Raw genomic sequence first — 23,662 nt, forward strand, 5'->3', positions numbered from 1 at the left:
GATTTTGCAGCAGGTTTTGGCTTCTCCTTTCTTACTTATGTTTCCAAAGAAAGATTTGGCAGCTGGCAGATGCAATACAGACAGCACAACCAGTGTGTTAAATTATGAGAATTTACTCAGAAGTGGGTGCTTTGGTAGTTACAAGTTTGTCATGAAGAAGAAGGAATATGAACTGTAGAGAAGCAGAGTTTTATCAAGGTTTGTTTGTGTGTATGAACACAGGGATGTGCATAAGTAAAATGACAAACAGGGAACTAAATTGTCTCCTCTTCAAAGGAGCAAGGGAGCCTTCAGTGGACTTGTGGAACATCTAAAACTCATGAAAGATCAGGTAAGTTCATGTAAAACACAATTCATCCGTGACATTTTCAGTCACAAATGACCTCAATTTGAAGAGCCTGTTACGCATTTTTTCCTACTCAGATTTCTCCCACTGCATCCACTCAATCCTGAGCCTGCCTTTCCCAAGTGCCCCGTTGGGATGGGCCTTACTGTTGCCAAAGGAACGGCACAATATTGATCACAAACATATGGGAACTTTGTGCCTCAGGGCCCACATTTGCAGTGCCATAGGTATCACCAAGTGATGAAGAGCTTTCACCAGTTTACATTATCCTCAAGGGATTTGCTGAAAGAATTGAGTTGTGTATCCCATAGTGTTTATTTCTCTTCAACAGGCAGCAGATAGCAGTCCCCATCTTTAAATACAATGACCAGTTGGTTTTTTTAATCTTTATAGACAGGTTTTATGTCCTTAGGAATCAGGGAGCTCATCATGTCCAACCTGATCTTGAATTTTCCCCATGAAACTCTGATACAAGGACATACTTTAGGAGCGTGGGTAGCAGAGCAGCTAGCATTATCATCCAAGGGTGGTCTGCTCCCAGGTCTCCCTGGCTCCCTTTCTAGTGGCAGAGTTTGGGGGACTAAGGTACTACCAGTGGTAGAAGAAGGTTGTCCAAGGGGCCACTTAGTCACCCGACATTTACAAGTCCATGGCACCAGACAAGGAAAGAGCAGTGGAAGTCATCACTTTGACCTAAGTGAGGGTTTTTACAGTCTCTCATAGTCCCCTTGTATACAAATTGGATCTCTGTTTCCAAATTGGAGATATATTTTGGATAGATACACTGTAAGATGGGTGCCAGATTGACTGAACTACTAGTCTTGAAGGGTTGCGAACATGTCATGAAGCTGCTGATTGGTTCCTTGGAGTTCCTTAAGGGTCAGCTCTGCAGAAAAGGGCATCGGGGCAAACTGAGTGTCAAGGCAATGGTGTGCTCCTCTGGAAATGGAAGTGAGCTGCACACTGGCTGTATTCAGTAGCAGGGGTGTAGCCAGCAGGTCCAGCCAAGTGATGTTTCCTCTCTGTTCAGCACTCGTGTCTAGTTCTGGATAGCCCAGTACAAGAAACAAATGGACATATCAGAGTGAGTCCAGTGAAGGGCCACTAAATTATTTAGAGAGGTAGAGCACATGGAGGAGAAGCTCAGAGAGCTGAGTTTCATTCAGCTTTCATAACAATAAGCTCTTTTTGCTGTGCACAGCTACATCTGGGACAGTAAAGAGCAGACAGAGCTGGACTCTTCTCAGAGAAGCACAGCAGAAGGAGAAGAGGCAACGAACATAAATCTGCAGCAAGGAGAATTTCAGTTAGATATTAAAATCAAAATGGCATGGTCAGACATTGGAGCAAGTTGCCTAGAGAAGCTGTAGCATCTCTGTCTTTGCAGATATTCCAGATTCCACTGAGCAAAGCCTCGAACAACCTTCTCAGACTAGTTTGAGCAGGGAGTTGGACTGGATGGTCTCTAGGTGGCCTTTCCAACCTAAGTTATGCTGTAACTTTATAAACCACAGACAAAAAAATATTTAAAAACAGCTCTGGTAGTCTAACTCATTATTTCAGTGGTGCACTCTTAACACTGACTCTCTGACAGTGCAGGTGCTGTTTCAAAGTATGTTCTCTGCTCCTTCTGTGTTTAGGGCTGCAGTGCCTGCAAGAACCTTCTTGTGGAAAACTGTGCTGCTTTAGTGGGGTTTCCAGCAGTGCAGGAGATAGGTGTTGGACCAAGGATAGATGGAGCAAACAGTGCTCCAGGACAGGTTGCTTAAAACAGTGTCCATAAGATGAACTGAGTGGTTATCACCTTCTACTCAGAAATGGGGTCTGAGATCTTTGTCTGGTTAACCTTTCTCTCTACTGTGCACTGAATTTGGCACAGAACAAGGTAGTCTGAGCATGATAGTATCCAGCCAACTGAAGGTCAGTAGGAGATGCTGATGGGTGAGATATCTTTTCTGCTTTCCCCTGGTATATAAAGTTAACATTTAATTGTTGCAGCTGCTTTTGCTGCAGGTACTGATGTTGGACAATTAATTTATCAATTTCTAACCTTGCACCTGAACTCTGAGGAGCAGATCCATACTTCGTAGAGCTGCTGTGTTTCACTAAGTTTATACTAAGGATCAGTTTGACCTGATCTATGCTCCATGGTTGTCTAGTAGCAAAGCTTGAAATTTCTCAAATTGCTTAGCAGTGTAACTTCTGCAAAAAGAATTATAGTGTCTTCAGTGTATCCTGGTGTGCTGAAGGCCACATCTAACGTGGCTCAGCAATAGTTTAATCACAAAACCTATTTTAAATGTTCTTTATTACATGTGCCTGAGTTCATCCTCACCAGTTTCCGTTCTCTTTCAAGCCCTGACTTTGTATTTACCCCAGAAGCCTGTTGGAGAGGAGAAAGATGTGGCAAAAATTTTAAGGGACTGTTAGAGAGCCCCTGGAGATAGAAATTGAAAACTACTCTTCATAATTATTCCACAGACTGAACAGTGTGACGTCAGTATGATTCATGCAAGGTCATTACAATTTGTCTTCCTATCTGAGTAGAAAGTGGGAATGGGATACTGAGAAAAATAAACCAACTTGCTGTATGTCTGATTTTGGTACAAAGTGCAGAGTCATAAATCAATGGTTAGGTGCCATCTTGAGGAGCTGGGGTGAAATAAGGTAGAAGACACATTTAGCAAAAAACCCCACGTGTAGGATATTCTCATGTTGTTTGATACGAATTAAATGTGAAGCTACAATGTGATAATAACCAGCACAGTAGCAAAAGCATTAATAAATAATAAAGCAAATATGTAGTGCTTGGTACAGTTGAAATAATACAGCGTTTCTAACCTCAAATTTTCTTAATGCCTCTTCTAATGGGACTAGTGAGGATTGTCACCTATTTCCAAAGGCAGGTGTTTTGCAGACCGATTTCTTTTTGTCTGCTCCCCCTCAACACTTCTCATGCCATCTCTTACTCCTCTTGAATTACTGTATTGCATTTTGTACAGGAAATGGCATTTGAGTGTATATATTCGAAATGACCAGGATTGGTATTAGAAATTAAATAAAATACTACCTTTTTTTTTTTTTTCTTTTTGCAAATTGCTCCAATAGCAGCGAATTAACAGTAAATTGATAGAGAAAGGTAAGCACAGATCCTTTAAATCATAGTGAAGTTTTTGGCATTCAAGCTAGAAGTGTCTCAATTTAACACATCATTGCTTTGTATTATTAGAAATTTCATTGGTTTGTGGAGCGTATGATGGTTATGCTCTCAAATTGAAAGTACATAGACTCAGGACTTCTACAGTAGGCTGAGCTCCTACGTGGTTACTGATCAGTGTGCAGCAACTGCCATGGCTTGTTAATAAGCCCAGGCAAACCACCATTAAAACCCTACTTGCCACTGTATAGAAAGATTTTTAACTACTTATTTTCTTGTTTATAGTTCTATATCAATCATGAAATGGGAACTGAGAGACCAGTAAATGTCATTTACCACTTTTCGAGTGGCACGAATTTATCATCTGTGTTGCATTTCATCACGTTCATCTTTTTCCTTCCAAACGGGAGCAGGGGATTAGAGTGGAAATGTGTCTTGAATCATTAAAAGAAACGCTGCTTGAAATAGTAACATAAATTAAACTAGCAAAATAGTTTCAGTTAATACTTAGTCAGTGTCATCTAAACTCTTTACTGTTTTGAATTTAATTCCCTGAAAATTATCCTAGAACCTCCTCAAAACAGGGGAGACTTTTTTGCTTAAATAGTAAAACATTTTTTAAAGCTTATTAAACTTGAAGAGGGTCTTTATTTGCCAACCATGATGGCTGCCTTTTCCACAGTATATTTGGCAGGAACTTAACAAGGGTTTATTATGTCCTAGCATGATATTTATCTTTGTCATGGGCAAGCTATGTTCAATGTGCTTTCTGCTGTGATCTCGAAGCTCATTTTATTCCAAGGGTGGTTTTCCCATCTGTGGGGAGAGTGCCTGGGTGAGCTGAATGACACCGTCTGATAATGAGCATTTCTCCACTCTTGTGTGCTGCTAGGAGGTCATTATTTGCTACTTGATATGTTCTTTGCCTTTTCCCTGGATGGATTTGACTCATCTGTTGTCAGCCTTTTGCTCTTAAAGCTTCATGTTCTTTATAGTTCCCTGCTAACTAAAAAATGTTAAAATGCTCATGCTAATGTAGCGTAAGCACAGGTGGTTTCACTGGCTTTTCACACTGGTGGCCTATCCCTGGGGCAAAGCTGAGTAGACTCTGCTGAGTACATGCCTGATGGCACCTCAGCTTCTGTAAGTATTGCTTCTAATGCTTTTGGCATCCACACGTGGTCCTGCAACAGGATGGGACATAGGCATGGTGTGTCACCAGGCTGGGCAAGGAAACAGCTGTACCTTTACCTGGCAATGGTGAGTGTCAAGTCATAGGATGGAAGAGGGTTTGCAAAATGTTTCGGAAACCAAGTTGCAAAGAAGATGGCAGACTATTTCTTTTTCATATCTGGAAGCTCCCAGGTGTTGTTGACATGCTTAGTGAGTTGGATCCACCCTGCAGGTTATGAGTTAGATACACTCATTAAATCTATTCCATGTGTGAAAATGCTTCCACAGTTGAGGATGGTAAAATCCAACCCTAGTACAGGCAAGCAATTCATTAAGAGATGCAAATCCTACCACAGTCATGCAGATGTATTTGGTGAAGGATACTGTGATGCAGGATACACCTGCTTTAGCATGAAAACTCTCTGGACCATCTACACTTGCACTGAGAAATTCCCCTGCAAAGCCAGTTTTCTCAATGGAACCAAAACTGGTATCTGAATGACTTGTACTTGAAAGCAATTGCATCTTCTCTTTTAATTAGTACTTGTTGAATACTATTAGTTGAATAATGTATTTGATAAATAATGCTGTTGTCCATCAACTAAATTATTCAATTAATCTTTTTTTTTTATTTTTTGCATTACCTAAGCACTTCAAAGAAGGTTGCAAATATCCATTGTATAATCTATTAGAATGATGCATTGCTTTTCAAATATACTATACAACAAAGAATTTTATCTAGTGTTCAGCCAAGTTTTCCCTTAATTAAAATTTGCATGTATATAACAACAGTGCCTGAAGAATCACGAAGAATTTAGGTAGTAGCAGACACAAGGTGGAGAGAAGTGTTTATTATGGATGATTTATGTTTTGTAACTCCTCTGGTATTGTGTTTCAAGAGTGTGTCAGAGAGACATACTTCAAAGCCAAGAGCTTTGAAGAATCTAATTTTTTTCCTTTTTTTAAAATAGAGTTACTTTTAGAGTGATCTCCAAATAAATAATATACATTTTAGCAGTGACGTGTGGCCGCCCTTGAAGTGGGAGCAGTTTGCAGCCAGTTCATTGCACGAGGGTGGAGAATGAGGAAACAGAAGCTGGGGAGAAAAGCCAATTCCCCAGCAGATAGATTCACATGGCAGGCAGCATCTTCTTGTCTGCACTCACGTGCAGAGGGCTCTCACTTCAGCAAACTGCTCAAAGAGCCCATCTCAGAAGGGCTGGCTGCTCCTGTCAGGGTCCGAAATAGTGGGTCGCAGGGGACCCAGCTTTAGAATTAATATTTACAACAATCATTTGCACAAACAGTTCAAATGCCTGGGAAAAAAAATTCAAAATGTTGCTTGCAGAAAGCTCCGAAGAAAAAAATGAAAAGCCAGTCTTGTTTTGAATTAGGAGGGGAGACTAGTCCTTTACTTTTGCAATTGCATTTCTCTGTAGCTGCCAGTTAATAGAATTAAAAAATAATTTACAGGTTCAAAGGATTCCCATGAAGTATGAAATAACCCTGTCACCACTGTGTTTGGGGACCTTAGAGACAGTCAGGGAACCTGGATTGAGGCCAGTAAGGTCATGTGGTGTTGTCTCACCAAAATCAGGTGTGTTTTGATGTCTAGTTGCTTAGTCAAGAGCATTTTTTTAAAGGAAAAAAGTGCCATTTATTCAGGAATTGAATGTCCTGGATTTAATGATTGTACCCTTGGGAATGGCTTTACAACAAACACGTCACCATCTCTCTTATTTAGAGTGTCTCAAAATGATGTAGGCTCTTGATCTAGTCAACTTGACTGTATCTTTTTATTTAAATTGCACTTCCTAGGATAGTGGATTTAATTTAATGCAAAAGAAATTGTGTCTAGGTGACATGATCTGACTGTGTTATGCAGAGTCCTACATTATGACATTCCTCTCAAGCTAACTAAAAGCTTTGTTGCAACATACTAATATGGGAAGAGTTATTTGTTTCGCTGGTAATAAAGGTTGTATATTTGCTGTTTAGAACTAGTAATAAGGTTAACTTTTACATAACCTTGAGGAGGAAGTTATGGTATTTATTTGTTTTGGAGAGTTAAAAATTAAAAATGCATCTTGTGTATGTTCAGATGAGACAAGAGCAAAGGAGGGTATGTACAAATTCCATCAAATACAATTAGCATAATCAGTGGCTGGATGAGAGCCACAAATGATTGCATAAGAGAAAAAGAAGTAGTTCCTGGGATCTTGATACACAGCCTGAAACTGAGTGGGACACAAAGCAGCAGGAACTATTTTTAGCCAAGGGCAATTTTTACTGTTACTGTCCTTGCAAGCAGTTCTTATTTTATTATTTTTATGGATTATTTTTTTTTTTCTGCCCTAAATCTGTGTACTGAATTATCCATAAGGATAAATGTCAGAGTGGATTAAGATTAAATTAGGAACTAGATACTCCAAAACAAAAAATCTCTTTCCTTCATATGCACTTCCTTTTCTTTAGTTAAGGTTTGGGGGCAGGGAAGGAGGGTTGGCTCTTTTTTGCTTTAGATAAACCAGACTGCAGCTACAGAGACTGTATTTTCTTTTGAATCTTTTTACATTATATTTTCTGCACAGATAATTTAACTTCCAGTATCCCATCTTCTTTGGTTTAGGTCATCATTCTCTTCATAGAGTTCCCAAATTTATTTATTTCTTCCGCTTTTAATATAAATGGATTATGTTCTTTGTCAATTTTTTCTCCTCCTTTTTCACTCTGGTTCTGATGCAGTGCACACAGGGGCATAGTCAGAGTTTACAATGGCTCCTACCTTCTGGAGAGTGATGAGTAATTTAGACCACTTGTTATCCAGGCTGCCAGACTCCAGCTTCTAACAGAGCTGAGGGAGAGAAGTAGGCATGACACCTAAATTAGGCATATTTAACTGCCGCCCCTGGATCTTGCCAAGTTGGTTATAATAACCCTATTGATGTTAGTAGGTAAAATCTCAACATTTAAATATCCCCCCCATGTTGTACAGTCTTGGCTTATCTACAAGACAAGTCTTTTTCCTGCCTGCTTCTTTCTTCCCAAACTGGTGCTCTTTTCTGTCACTTTGTGTCTCATCTTGTATTTTCTCATCTTTTGCTCATCTACTTTCCACTCCCTCTGACACATGCAGATGCTCCAGAATAAATTAATGCACTCACACTGTATTAGTCTTTCTCTTTTCTGGTTCTTTTTTTTTTAAGCTGGACTTGTTTTATTTGGCATTCTTTTTACATTTTTACATGAAACGTGTAATGGTGTCTATTTAAAATTGCAGTTCTTTAAACACTCAAAATGGTCCCTTTGAGAAGTGGGAGGAGTGCAGGGAATGTGGCTGAAAGTGACCAACTGTGACTTGTGTTTATCTTCCTTTGCCCACAAAACCGCATTTATAGGGTTGATTCTACCAGGTCTTGGCTCAGAGCAACTTCCAGCACTTGCTTAGTCTTCAAAAATAAAATAATAATGCAAATATTTCTAAAACCCAATGCTTTCTCTCACTTTATGCCTTCAGAGATCTCTCAAAAACCAATCAGGATTTCTGATGGGCAGACATCAGTAGCTGAGCCCTACTGAGAAGTTTCTGAGAAGCAAAACTGCAAGCACATACAGCTGGAAATAAGAGTTCCTTTCCAGTGGGAAAACTTCTGTTTTCTGAAAATAGAAAATATTTTGGGAGGTTTTTATAGTGTTTTAGTTACACTATTCTTTCCCTCTGGTGCTCTTACATTTGGGCTAATGCTACTAATGCCCCCGGGCTTACAGCTCGAGGTGAGATGCTGTGCTGGGTGTGTGACAGCTTTTCCAGACATGGAAATGTCACAAGTTTAAAACCTCCCATTTTATGCTCTATACAGCTGTAAACAGCAGTTTTATTCCACTGAGAAAGGCAGATTTGTAGTTTGCCAGTGGAATTAGTTCTCCCAGATAGATCTGAAAGGGCTTGAACTCCCTGAAGCTCTGTATTGAAAATCTGTAGACAGTCACATTTTATAGATGTTTTAGTTTTATTAATGAAAAAAAACCACAAACAAAAAACAACATCAAACAAACAAACAAACAAAAACCCTAAATGGGACCTGCCTAGCTAAACCTTTGGTAAATAATGTATATGTATAAATTTACCCATTAAAGAGAAGGAAATTAAAAGATGTCTCAAGATGACTAGTTCCAGAGACAGATAAATTATTTTTTAAATAACAGCAACTACAGTATCTTACACTTTTCACCTCTTTAAGAATCATGAAGCTGTTTAGGTAGTAACTGCTCTGTACAATATATACAGGGAAAGCTGTGTCCACTGCTGGTGTGTCCAGAGTGGTGCAGTGATGCTGTGAAGCTAGGTGGGACTGGATGAGAGGACTACCATGTCTCCTCAAAGTGGCAGGGGACTATTAGGCAGGCAGGAGTATAATTACTGGAGTTAAAATTGGGCCAAGACAGTGGGACTGACAATACATTCTTGGAAAATATGCTCTTTGATCGTAAATATCCATGAAACAAGCTTGCCAACAGTATTGATTTTGGCAGTGGATTATCACTGACAGCCAGGATCTGCTGCCCTCCTGCTTTAAGTGATGCCATAATAGGTTTTTGGACAAACAGCCAGGGCAGTAGGTAGAGAGCAACTGTCCAGGATATATTCATCACAAGTTCCCTGCATGTGTTGGATTGACCACATGAGAAATATTGTAGAGGCATTTAGTGCCAGAGCAGCAAATCCTACATGCTTGGGATGTGCTGGGCCTAGACAGAGCAGTTGCAGGTGCGCTGTGTCACATCCAACCTGCCAGAGTAGGCAGCTCTGTCCATCCAGATGCTGAGGGAAATGTTGCTCAGCCCCACTTCCATCAGGTTTGACTGAAAAGAAGCATTAGCAAAGTCTGACCTTCAGGATAGCTTTTTTCCTTCCAAATCTACACCTGGGAGACAGTTGCTGGCTTTAGCAAAGCTAAGACCAGTGTTTCAATACCAAACACATTATGTAGTGATGCTTACAAGCTGATGGTACTTTTTTTCTAAAGTGAAGTTGAGTATGCCTAGGAGGAGACTGTTTGTTAAAATAATGAGATAAAATTTCAGAAAGTGCAAAAGAATATCTACACCTCATCCTAATGATCTTTGTCTTTATGTGTGAAATGCATTGAGATTGTGCCATGATCCTCAACTGACAATTCTAAGTCCTACTGTAATACAAATAATAACCAGATATTTAGGATAGATTAGAATTTACTTTTGGATCCATTAGCATTTCTTTTAAATCTGACAAACGGTTTAGAAAAATCTATATGAATACAAAGTGCCTGCTCATCATATTTTGTGACAGCTGGGTGAATACTTGACATCTTTGTGCTCTTAAAAGAACATATGCAAAGACTCAATTTAATTTGTAGGGTTGAGGGAATTTATTTGCCTAATTTTGAGCCCACTAGCACATGATGGATTTGAAAGTTCAATTCTAACAGGAATATAATTGGGTTCTCATTTCACTTAGGAGAGACTGTGATAGAAAGGGTGAGGAGAGAGAGCGACATGGGGAAAATAAAGTAAGAAAATGAAACTGAGAATACTCCTGAAAAAAATTGCAATGAGCCTGAAAAAAAAAAAAATGTAGCAAGGCACAGCAGGAGAAAAAGCCCACACATACAAATAAGATACTCTTTAAGGGAACAGAATTCGTAATCGCAGTGCCAGATGTCTTTTGGCTAGGAAGAGTTGATGCTTTAAATACACTCACCGTGGTGGATGAAAACAAAGGTAAAATATTAAGTCTGTAAGTTGTGGGAAAGGAGAGAGGAATGTTTCTCTAAATAATTTTCAAGCTCAATATATAAAACAGTTCATCTAATTTTCAGTCCTATAGAGATAGTCCTTCACTATCAATATCTATGGTGCAAATGGTGAACTGCAAGGGTAGGATGCATGGCCGTGGCCATACAAACCAGATCCCCTGGGTGATCTCCAAGCTTGCTGACCATCAGAAGTTAGTGTGATGTCTCCAGTGGTTTCATTTGAGACAGAGACCAAACCACACCCCATCTATTGCTTGTCAAAATACTTAGCTTGATCTGTTCCCTGCATGCATGAAAAGTCCTAGGGTGATCACAAGTGACTAAATCCTGCCAGGTGACGGGTAGCCTGTCAGAGGATGGACGTGATGTCTGCTTACAGTTACCAGGAAATGTATACCTAGAAATTATGGAGGTGCTGTGCCAAGTGAGAGGGAAGGAGTCTTCCCATACAACTCCTGAATGCCTCTGTAAGAGACACTGACAAATGGGACAGTTGATTCGGATCTCACATGTTTGCATATGGTTTGGCCTTTGTTCTGGTTACAGGCACACTCCCTTTTTTAAGAAAGCTGGGAGAAGCCCTCTGCTTTAGCCCCACAGTGTGATGGGGGCTGGGTAGCTTTCCTCTGTCTTGTGTTCCTGAGGAGCTGTGCCATGCAAATGGCACATCCACCAGTCTGGTGTCTCTCCTTGTGCCACCACAGTAGGTGGGGCCAGGATTCAAAGTGAAAAAAAAAGGCAGGAATTGAGTTTGGTTTCATTTTCTAACATTAATGCTTTCCTGTTTACTTCCAAATGAGCTGGCTTCTAATGTCCCCTGCCTCATTTTTTGCCTCACTTTGGACACAAAGTCCCTTTGCAGTTGCTTACTAATGGGTCCAGCTGAACCAGGGTGAGCACGATGTGTTTGAAGCCACATCTCTGTTCAGTACTCTAAGACCTTGTTGGCTGCTCAAGATTTAGGTCAGTACACAGCAAATGGAAGTACTTTTCCTGTGATACTTGTATTTACTTTGATTTTTAGCTAAGAACTACATTTCCAGCTGTATCACTGGCAACTTTCATTAACGCTTCTTGTTGAAAAGTAGCTTTTTCATCTTTGGGCTTTGCTAACACTGTAGAATTAAATGGGTTTTTCTGTCTTTTTGATTGTATCCTGATATTCTGTCACCTTTTGATCTCTGTGTCTTGCACATAGACTGTAAACTCCTTCAGGTGCAGACTGCTGCACACGTGTGTGGGGGGATGTACTTTTTCTTTCCAGGATGCCTCTTGTAGCAGAGCCCAAGGTTCTGTGGTACTTTGAAATAACAATTATAATTATGATAATGATCATCATGATGATGATAATAATAGTATAGTAATAATTCTTCCACATGACTCTTGTCATACCTAGGGAAAACAATCTTGTTTAAAGTTTATTGAGAGCTCTAGGAAGAGCTGGAAATGGCAACCTACAGACACAGCAAATGGCCTGAAGTACTGATACATTTCTGACTTTATGCAGCAACTTCTGCTTAATCTGATCACCGGCTAATTTAATCCTGTTTCATTTGATTGGATCCCCTGGAACCAAATAATTTGTATTGTGTTTTAGTCTGATATTTCTGATCATTGTCTTTGTTAATTTGATCAGAATTGATTGAATCAGTCATTGAAAATAAATCACATAATTAATCAAATGCAGCATTTGAAAAGCAGATGCTTAGCTAGTCTGTTAGCTTTTACTTCATGTTTTTCTTCCTCAGTACATGGAGTTCAGACTTCTTTTGGAAAGAAGCGGAGATGAACATCTTAATTGCATTCACATTTCAGTAGTACAGGGAAAGAGATCTATGTGTGTGAGAGGACAAGGAGTCATAGATTAAAACTGGAAGAGGGGAGATTTAGGTTAGACATTAGGAAGAAATTACTGACTAAGAGGGTGGTGAGACACTGCACAGGTTGCCCAGGGAAGTTGTGGAAGCCCCATCCCTGGAAGTGTTCAGGACCAGGTTGCATCGGGCTCTGGACAACCTGATCTAGTGGGAGGTGTCCCTGCCCATGCAGCGGGGTTAGAACTAGATGATGTTTAAGGTCCCTTCTAACCCAAACCATTCTATGATAATGATGTTTGTGTATATACACACTTATTTGATTGTTTATATAGAATAGAATAGAAATAGTTCAGTTGGAAGGGACCTACAACAATCTAGTCCAACTTGACATCTCCACCCAAAGCTGTGACCTTTTCTGAGGCAGGTGTCTTGCATTGCTGTTACATGAAGGGTCTTGCTTAGTGACTCAACTTTCTTAACGACCTAATGATTTTAAGGATACCAGCAGGTGATGCTTGTTTGATATTAAAAAATAATAATAATATGTAAAAAACAAGGTGTGGCTCTGTGGTTTGGATAGTCTGCGTACAATCAGTGCTTGTCTGAAGCACACAGTTACTCCAAAAACTACTGTGGATGGGAAAGGAGATTTTGCCTTTGCAAGAGAGATTATCTTGATCTCTACCTGTTGTGTGGACAGTATCCCATTTGTTGGGGTTTTTTGAAAGTAGGTGTTTGATCCTGTTTTGACTCTTCTTTCTGGTCAATACTTGTGACCAAAGTTTTTTGATCTGCGCTGTTAGATATTTATAGATTTGTGTTCTAGTTGAAGCTTTAGTACAACAACAACAAAAAAGGCTCTATTTGTCTTCTGGAGGCTATGGCTGCAGAAACTCCCTTTGCCTCTCCTGAAAGCTACAGCAAGCTCAGCAGCGGAAATGCTGCCTCTTAAGGGGTATTATCTGCAATGACCCCAGGTTGGTCTCCCTGGCAGCTCAACTTAGGAGGTTATGAAGGCACTGTCTGCCCTGCACCCATCCCAGCAGAAATAGTAGCTTCTGATGGACCGTGACCTGCAGGAGCGGAGGAGGAGAATTAGGAAGATCAGATCATGACTTGCTGTTGTAGGTGAGGTATTCCTACCAAAGGTCATTTAATTTTAGCTTGTCCTTCCCTACATGGCTTACAGAACCAACCTGTGTTACTTAGGGTTCACAATAACCCCTCCTTCTTTACCCATTACCTTGGAGTTTTTTGAGTGAGAGGTTATTTTTAGAGTTGGTTTAGTTTGTGTTGACTTCTCAGCAGAGAGTAGGAGGTTTTATGTTTTTAGTAGCAGAAATTTTCTTTAAAAGTTACATAACAGTGGATTTTCAAAAGTACAGTGTCTTTGGCCAAATTCCCCACCCTTGCTGGGTTTCCTCTTAATGAGTTCACTGGCCCAAACGGGACACCTAGAGGAATTTAAAATAATTTTAAAAGCGAAGGAACATTTTAACAGTTTGTTGGAGGAAGTGTAAGCAGAGTTTAATCTTAACAGTACCCATTTATCCTTATGTGATGAAGGACTATTTAGCATTGCACATTGCCACACACAGAGTAATACTGAAGTATAATCTGATTCACCCCCCAAAAATGAGAGTGAGTTGCCTGGAAAAAATGAGTGGCAATGTAGCATGATTCTGGCAGGTCCTGCTAGTAATGCTAGCCACAGCTCTACCATTATCTGTTTTACTTTAAATTGTGTGGCTGTGGACAGCAAAGTATGTCTAATAGCCATTTGCTAGATTTATTGCTTGGTATAGGATGTGTTTGCCATCAGTCTTTTAGAAGGATGATGTTGGAGGCAGCTGAAGCTCTCATGCTAGTCCACGAATCAGTTCTGCTGAAGGAAGGCTGGAGAACAGGACAGCTTGCCACTGGTAGCGTGGAGACACAGGAACAACATGAGCAGGAATTATTTGACATAAAACCTCCAAACTGGAAAACCTGCAGAAAATGGTGACTGTGTTCCCAGAAAAAACATACCTTAGCCCTCTGTTGTAAATCAAATTAAATGACAGCCCAACTGCCCGATCCTGCAGTGAACTTCTTGTGTTATTAAAGCTGTGAATCTGAATGAAAGCAGGATTGCATCTTGAAACCTCATTCCCAAAAAGGATCTGCCAGGCACGTCTGGTCAGAACAGCTTGGTGAATGTTTAGCTTCTTTTAAGAACCAACTGGGAGATTGATGGGTTCGGGCTGTTTTTGCACAGACTTGTTTGAGTCTTAAAATGCCTTTTCAGCTGTCTGCATAGAAAGAAAAATATATTTTAATAAGAATCAGTGAGATACATTATTTTTTATTAAAAGGGAATGCAGTTTATTATCTTTGTGGTTTTTTTACTGTGGAATATATTTGTGTTTCTCCTGCACAACCCAAATTTCTAACAAGACCAGAGCAATTACAGGAATGGCCGGATTTTAGATATTATCTTTTGTGTAAGAAAAGGGATGGATTCTGAAATTGTATCTCCTCTTTGAGAGATGCAGCACTCCAATCCCAGTTTTCACATCTTAATTTTAGTGACTGCATAACTTACCTTCAGAAGATGCTTTTAATTTAACATTTCAATAGAATTTGAATAAAGTCCAATATATTTGGGATTCCTCCTCCACTCCTTTAAAAATTATGTGAAATTTATTAGTCTTAATGTACATACCCCAGAGCTAATTGTTTTATCTTGTAAATCAGTTTCTCCTCATCTTTTTTACAGCTTTTACTTTCAGATTTAAGGAATAAATAAATCCCTTATTGCAAAGTCTTTGTTGTTTTGCAGTAAAAAAAAGCAGGGCAGTTTTATAAATGTAAAAGGATTTTTAGTTCTTTTTTTTTAATTATTTACAAACGTTGAGTTAAAGGACAGTGCAGTTTAAATTATGCATTAAATTAGCATCTTATTGATGGAAGACTCTCAAAGAAAGTAGAAGATTTTAAATTGCTATCAGCCAAATTCAGCCACAATGTAATAGCTCAATTGATGTTGATGAACTTAAGGCAGTGATAAATCTGGACCTATAGGCTTTTTTTTTTTTTTTTTTTGCTGTGAAAGGTAAGCATGCTGTTTCTATAGTACTGACTGTCCTTTTGTTTGAGAGTTGACTGAGTACACTTTGATCCTTTTTTTAGAAAAAGAATTCTCTGTTCTCCCTTAAAGAAAGCTTCCTAAGATGGGGATCAGATTATGGAAACTAAAGTGAGCACACAGAAGTGCTTGTTAGAAAGTGAAATGTATGTGCAAACTAAATGTACCCTTGATTAGAGACTTATTAATCAAGCCAAGTTAATAAATCAGTAATATCATGCAGCACTGCTCAACACTCACAGGCTTATCTTGGGTTTTGGTTATTTTATTTTATTTTGTTCGATTTTATTTTGATTTTACGTGCCTGCTGTGTAGGCAGAGAACATGCACTTTCCTGCCAGGGAATTCTGTACTACAATTGCAATACTGAATTCACAGGCTTGAATGTAAAATGTTGGCATCCAAACAACGAAGGGGAACTTTTCTCAAGCAACTTAATACTGGGTTTGAAGCCTAAAGTGTTACAGCTTTCTCTCAATAAGTATTCCTCTCTTTATTTCTAATGCTTTAGGCCCTGATCCACAATGAAATTCAGGGTCTTGTTTGAAAATCCATTGGAAATTTGGGGCAAAAATGCCATGCAGAGCGACTTCTAAACTTAGCCATGGCCAGCATTTACATTCAAGATGAATGTTTAGTTTTCAAGCAGTCTGCCCCTTTAGGTCGTTCTTGACTAGCTTTGCCAGTACACAGGGGTTACATCCTTTGTACACCCTTGGGATTCTGCTCTGACAAGCACTTACTCCATTATTACCCATATTTCCTTTTGCCCTCTGACAAAAAGCTCTTATGATGAATTGGATTTCTCTGCCTTTACCATGGGATGCCTGCAGGATCTCTTGAGAGCCCCCCTGGGTTGGGCAGTGCATGTTCTCTGCAGTACGTGCTGCCGCGTTGTTCCTGACGTTGAGCGTCTTCCTCTGTTGTGAGATGGTTTTGCATTTGTAGCTTTGTTCTGATTTGGGATTGATCTGCATGCCGACCGTGTTAGCAGAGGAGGTTCTGCTCAGGCTAAAGTGGGGCTTCTGTGCTCGAACCCAGTGTCGTGCGCTGATGTCCCTGGTGTCCTGGAGCAGCAAGTGTCGCAGCCGGGACTTCGGTTCGATACCTCAGCTCCGTTCCCTGATGTTCTCGCTGAGAAACGAAGGCAGCTGGGTGAGTACCTGAGCCTCTGCTGGTGAAATTTTCCAAGATGGAATACAAAGTGTCATTTATAAGTGCTCTTACCATTTCATAGTCCTGCATTCATTTCCATCTAATTCTGAGCACCTAGCTGGAGCACTGGTGTGAGAGTGGTGGTTGTCCTGGGCAGTGCGGCCACCAGAAACAAATAGGTATCACCTGTGATCAATTCACAACCTTCTATCCCATCTTTCTTCCCCCTTTTCCATCACTTAATTCCTCTTAATTCCCCAGACATGCAGTCAGTGTGAGTAGGGAACCTTGGGAAGGGTTAATGAAACAGGAGCATTTGGATCAATTTCTGGAATGCATTGTCAGACTGGGATTTGGGCTGACTGCCTTATTTGGAAAGGTAACAGGTGAACAAATGTGAATGAGGTGGCAAAGAGGCTCAGTCCAGGAAATGTGGGTTGATGTTGGTGGGCAGAAGAAGTCGGCCCTGTTTATCCATCTGCCTTCTTAGCACCTCACAGACTGGAATAGGGCTGGGTAGAGAATGTTGTGCTGTACCTGTCTGAGGTGTGGTTCCCTCTGCACTTGTGGGTTTCTGCAAGCCCATGTCATTAATACAAAGGGGGGAGTGTCTTTAAATCCCTGGGAAAATGGGAATGAATGCAGACTGTATCCTGCTGCTAAGCCCTATGTCTCACCTGGAGACTATATCTCAGTTTTCCAGAGCTCACACTAGCTCATCTCTGAATGGTGTTTAAAATGCCAGTACTGAATTATTCTCTCCACTTGAGAGGGAAAGGAGACTTCTTTTGTCTTTTATGCAGGGTAGCAACATTTTTCCTACGAGTTAACTGTATTATTCTCTTTCTTGCTGCTTCCACATTAGCTCTGAAAAGAGAAAAACAACGCTGTGTCATCGCAGAATTGCCTGGTGATGGGAACTGTAAGGTAGATGAGTTCTTCTCTCCACCCATGAGCAAGTTCTTGAATGAGGTTTTACTGCAGTGCAGCTCATTCTGTTCTTCTTGCACACTGGTCTGTCCATCTCTCTTAGATTTTTAATATATTACAGTACATCCGTCTCTTAAAACAACACTTTCATTTCTGTAGCCCAGCCCAACAGTGCTAGGGAGGTATTACTGTCATCACTGCATCTTTAAAAGCTTAGCATCCATACTTAAGAGCTTCTTTGGCCACGGACTGACTCGAGATATGTTTGGGATTTCCTCCAACATGGCATAGAAATTTACCCCCGATGAAGATCTGTCTCTGTGTAGTTCAGATTTTACATGCATGCCTCATGCACACAAATAATACCTGTTTCATGCAATATCTAGCAGTGTGAACTGCAAATTAGACCATAAACTCTTAGGTGCAGAGACCACTGAGCCTTTAAGAACACCAGACACATTCAAGCTTAAAACCCAACCAGGGCTACCAGTCATTACTTGTTAGAGCAAGGCATAGCCAATAGCTTTAAAAGGAATTCCCTCATTAATTTGAAGTTGCTTTTACCCATGACAGGCCATAAAATCTGACTCTGTGGGAGGGAATGTTTGCCTCTATGCATGCGTATGTCTCAGCCTTTTTATTTTCAATGGGGAGAAAAAATAGAGTGGGTTAAATATTGGATACATTAGCTTAGTATTAAGCTGCCATTCCCAATCTCTTTTGGATAACTGGAACAGAGAATTGCTGCTCCTCATCCATCACTTTAAATGAAGGCCTTAGTAAAATAATTTTGGTCGCTGAGAACCACAAATAGGATCCCTCTATCCAGATTAGTTCTTTTTTGTTCATGAAACTGTCAGAATAGGTCTTAGCACTCTGAGCCATAGCAGGATGTATGTCAGCACTTTTACAAGCCTTTGGGGAAAACTGCTCAAATGTGTTTATAAGGACCTCCCAGGAAGTGTTTGGTGTTGAGCCTGAAGAAAAATGTACTGGAATTTTTATGGTTTGATTTTGGTTGTTGTTTTTTTAATTCTACTAACATACTCTGGAATGCTGGTAGTAGTGCAGTAGGTTTTGCTCCTGTTGATGTAAAAAAGGTTTTACTAAAAGTTTAGGTCTTATTTCATCAAAGATTTGTGAAACTCGGGACTTAAGAGTCAAATTTAGTTGTAGCTATGCCTCCTGAACACTTGATAGTAACCATGCAAACTGATGCAGTACAGAACAAGTCACTAATTCCCAGTCTTCAGCACCAGCTGATTCCTGTGAACTCAGGAACTTTCTTGTGGGTATTCTGAAAAGCCTCATGAATCTGAAGGTTTTTAGTGTTTTAATTTAATAAGGTCTTGTGGATCAGCTGTACACCAATTACTGTTGCCTATGGCTGTAGTTTATGACTGTTTGAGCTACAAAAAAATCAACAACCAACCTGGCAATTCATCTGTGTTAGTCTCATGTAATTCTGAAATGGTTCCATCTTGCTCTGTTTTGCCCATACATCTGTATTGCAGTTCATTTCCTTAAAACTGGGAGATTGCTCACTGCTGGAGTTCAAAGAGGCAGGCATGAGGTGAAATGCAAGCTTCAGGTGAAATGTTATTTGTTCTTCGGGTTATTTCAAGCAAAAGGGGAAAACCCCTCAGATTTGGGGTACTCCATCCATGACAAAGGGCACAGATTGAACATTTTAAGGGTGCTACAAGGATGCTGATGGTTGCTTTAGTAATCTGTGTAGTCTGCCATGAATTTAAGGCAATTAAATATCCAGTGCTGCTGTTGACGAGCCAGGCTTCGACAGACCTTTTAGAAACCTTCTTGTCTTTTCATGTAAGTAGACATTTGGCTGTGTTTTAAAATCCATACCCCCTAGATTTTGTAATGCATTTCCTTTTTTCATGTGTTTCGTGTTTAATTCAAACAAGCATCTGACATGAAAGCTAAAGATAAAAGTATAACATAGTACAATTAGTTTCTGTGAAGTCTGCAGATCACTAATGGAACACATCTCTTCCCCCTGCACAACTAGCATAATACAGATCATTTTTTGGTCATTTGTGTTGTACATTAAAAGCATCAAATAGAGTGCTGTCATGTGCCTGGGCGCATGGACAGAAAGTTCTTTTGTTTGATAATGTTGGAAATAATTTTGCATTCCAGATACACAAATCAGTAATTGCCGCAATTGGATCAGAGACATGTAACACTTGTAATGTAACCCTTCATCTAGTAGTAAAAATAATGCAGAAATTAGATCAGAGACCAGACTTATATATATATATATGTATATATATACAAGTTTAGTAAGCTGTGTTTCTGTTTACACCACCATCATTGTCTAAACTGTGTTTCATGAATGTGTGTTGTGATTTCATTCCGGCTAATCTCCAGCTCTTTCTGATCAAAGAAATACAAGCTCAGGAGTACAATTTAAAGCAATGTACTGGACTTGCTCATTTAAATCCACAGAGCCTCTCTCTAAGAAGCCGAGTTTGGCAGCATATTTAGCGGGGGGGGGAGGGGCTGGAAATTTGATTTAAAAAGCATGTTGTGGAAGTGGAGGAGAAGTATTTATTGACAGCAGACCTGTGAACCTCTTTCCTATTTATTAAAGCTCAAAGTACAGACTTTGGATCTAGACTTGGGTGCAAACTCCACCAGTTTCATACGTGCCTGACCTGGTGCTCTATTTCTTTGGAAAGCAAGCTTTCCATTTCAAAAAAGGCAGGTGGTTTTTTTGGTAAGATTTAGAAGAGCTGTGTCACATTCTCCCTTTTTTACTCACTCTTTACAGAACATATGGGTTCTTTTCAAACGATAGCATATTTGTAGTTCTGTATTAGTTCAGGTACAGGAATATTTGTTCTTATTTTAGATTGACACTGTTTTAAAGCAGCTTGGGTATGTAACAAAGTTACAGAAGATGCTGCACATCTTGAACATGCCACAGTGTAATCAGAAGTACGTATTTCAAACCCACTTGTAAGACCCAGTCCATACAACAAATGAAATGCATACATGTCACATGTGGAGCATATGGGGTATGATTTGAGTCCTGAATCCTCCTGTCCATCTTTGGACAAAAAATGCCCAGTTTTCTCTATTGCAGTTAGTATTTTTTAAAGCTTTTCTTCAAAATATAGAGTGTTTCTGAAGGAAGTATCTTAGCTGATTTATAAGCAGAGAATGCTGGTGGTGCTCTTTTTTTCCTTCTTACTTTTCTTACTGCAGAGTACTTTGACCACTGTTAAACAGTTTAGCTAGATCCAAAAGGATACTGCTAACATAAACTAGTAAACCACCAACAGCATTGTATCCCATGTCAAAGGCCTTGTACAATGTAAAAGCTAAAGGTATTCAGATTAAATCTCTCCTCAGGACAATTTATAAATAGAAAGCTTTTCAAAAATGAGATTTCTTTCTTCCTCTCCTGCCCTTTCTTTGCCATGAATACAACAGAAGGAACCTTAAAGCTCTTGCTTGTCCTCTCTTTTTGCCTTTCTTGACTCAATTTTTATTTCAACTGCAGAAGCTGAAGAAGTAGTTCAAATGGAGGGGGCAGAGGGAAATGTGAATCTAAAACCTGGATATTGTTGTCCTTCATAGCAGTGGAAAAAAAAAAAGTGGAGAAGTTAAATTATAAAAACAGCCAAAACAACAACAACAAGACCCCCAAAACCATGGAAAAGAATAAATTTATGCATTTTGTGGGGGGGAGAAGGGGGAAATGGACACAGGCTGGCAATTAAAACTTCAACAAGCTGAAAATTCTAACTACAACATTCCAATGAAAAAAAGACAGTAAAAATGCCATTTCCCTGTGAACATCTACATTTAATGAAGTATAGCATTTCTAGTGGGGAAAATATTCCTATTATGGCTTCTGGGAACAAGGAGAGCAGCAGAGCAAAAACACTATCTTCATCAAGGTCTGCACTCAGGGAGTCATTGCTCCCAGAGCTCAAGGAGGATAATGCTCAGGTGGAAGAGGAAGTGGGTGACAGAGGGACTTGGATGAAGGAAAGGAGCATTGGAGCAGGGCAGAAGAGTTAGCGGGGGTGATAGGGGGGGAGAAAGGTGGGCAGGAGGAAGCAGGCACCTCCAACAGGTTTTAAAGACAGGAATGACTGATGGGCTTGGGAAAGGTGTGCATGTATTTGCAGAGTGCATAAATGGGTCTGCTGATGACTTCTTTTCAGGGGGTATTGAGGTACCGGTGAAGGGGAAAAAAGCTGCTGGTGTTGACAAAGATTTCATTGGTACTGCGTGACCCAGGGCATTTATGGAGCTGCTGTACCCCTGGCTCAGAGCTAAATTACTTCCCAGATGTAAGAGAAACAAGCAATCGCTCAGACTGATCTCCTGTTCTTTATAGCTTCAGTCCTCAGTGCTCATTCAGCAATAGGCAGCTGGTTCCATTTCCTTGGTTTAGAGGTTCTGACACCAGTAAAAACAAAACAAAAAAACTTTTAATCTTCCAGCAACAAAATACACTGCAGAGTTAAGTAAACGAGACCTGTTGGAGCACCCTTGCTTTCAACAAGCTTTCTCTCAGCAAAGAAGTGGTTGTTTGGGAAGATCCTCTGAAGCTGGGGGAGGGAGGCTGCATTAGCATTTAAATCCACGTGATGGTTTCTTTATCAAGAAATCTCTTTCAGATCATAACCCTTTGATGATTATTCAGCCCCAATTCTTCCCCTACTTTACAGTTATTTTAACATCTCTGAAGAGCTGCCAACATACGTACTTTAGCAGCCAATGACTGTAATGCTGCTTCTTTTTATTGGCATTCAGTTTTAAAGAGTTGACAGACAGTAAATAGTAAGACTTCTCTGTACTGTTCTGCAGTAATTTGTCCTAGGGTTGTAAATCTCTTGTTCTGCTGTCTGCTAAACAAAATCACTATTTTGGGAAGAGACTGAGCAAACAGAGTATTGTCCCATTTTATGTAGGTTTTGACGGAATGGCTATTACAGTATCTGTTGAGGTTTTTTTTTTATTTTCAAGGCAAAAGAAGCAACTTACTACTGAAAATGCTGGTTTGTCATGGACTTTTTTACAGAAAGAGGGGTCTGTTAAATTTCCAGAATAATTTTTTTTCAAATATGTTGTATTTTCCATACAGATATGTCATGCAAGCCTGGAGGAGAATGATATTTAAAGATTTTAGAATATCTTCTTGAACTGTAACAAACAAACAAGCAAGTGACTAGCTATGAGGAGCAGTAATAATTCCCAATAGTCTAAACATTTCTTATTCTGTATTTTTCTCTCTCTCTGGTAGACACCTTGCATTTCCAAGACTGAAAATCAGCCTCAAGGACTTGCCACAAGTGTCAGGTGGGGACAGACACCCATCAATCAGTCCACACCCTGGGACACAGATGAGCCTCCATCTAAACAGATGAGGGAGAATGAAAACCCAGGTATGTTTCTAATCTTATTTGTAATTCTACAAGAGAAAATCATTCAGAGCAAATTCAATACACCATCTCCATTTACCTTCATAAATTAGACTTCATTGTGAGCCCTTTCTTTATTCTGTAGCAGGATTTTTCTTTCATTGTAGACACCCCTCAAGTTTCTTCTGTGCTGGGGCTAATATAAATGTACTAAAATGCCTGCAAGTTCATTAGAGTGCATTTTGGTTTGTTTTTTTTCTCCTCTGCCTTCACTACAGTAAGAGGCACTTTCTAATACTTTAAGACCTCTTTTATGTCCAGAACTACCTGAAATGATTTCCAGCTTCCAGACACATATCATACATTGTGCTACTATGCCAGACGCCTAATTACAATCTCTTTGTAGTGGCTGGAGCACCGTTATTATACACACAGAGTGTTTGTCAGGGAGCCATGAAAGCACGGTGGGGAAAGAGGTTAATTTCCTTGGAAGCGCGTGCTTAAGCTGCGTAGAGCACAAAATGTATAAAACCGCAAACACGCCGCACGTCACCTGACGAGTATTTTAACAATTGCGCTCCCATCACGGCAGCAATTTTAAGCACTTACCAGTTGGGAACAGCTCCCAGACCCTGAGCCGCTCGAGGAGCTGTGAAGGAGAAGGGTGCGTTGGGGCGATGCGGGAACAGGAAGGCGCGGGGGTGTTGGTTTTCCTTGGTGCCCGTGCCGTGCCCAGCCCGCCGCCACCGCCGCCCTTCCT

General features: G+C 40.1%; 1 protein-coding gene across 1 annotated transcript in view; it reads left to right on the forward strand.

Moving 5' to 3' along the window:
- Positions 1-23,662, forward strand: part of KLHL29 (kelch-like family member 29) — a 247,526-nt gene that overhangs the window by 81,546 nt on the left and 142,318 nt on the right. Inside the window, exons 2-3 of the mRNA XM_010002410.1 lie at positions 22,785-22,926; positions 23,309-23,340. Of these exons, the coding sequence (XP_010000712.1) occupies positions 22,785-22,926; positions 23,309-23,340 (174 nt within the window). The remainder of the gene's footprint in view (positions 1-22,784; positions 22,927-23,308; positions 23,341-23,662) is intronic.

The sequence above is a fragment of the Chaetura pelagica genome, unplaced genomic scaffold, assembly GCF_000747805.2.
Source record: "Chaetura pelagica isolate M959 unplaced genomic scaffold, ChaPel_1.0 scaffold46, whole genome shotgun sequence".
Taxonomy (NCBI): Eukaryota; Metazoa; Chordata; class Aves; order Apodiformes; family Apodidae; genus Chaetura; species Chaetura pelagica.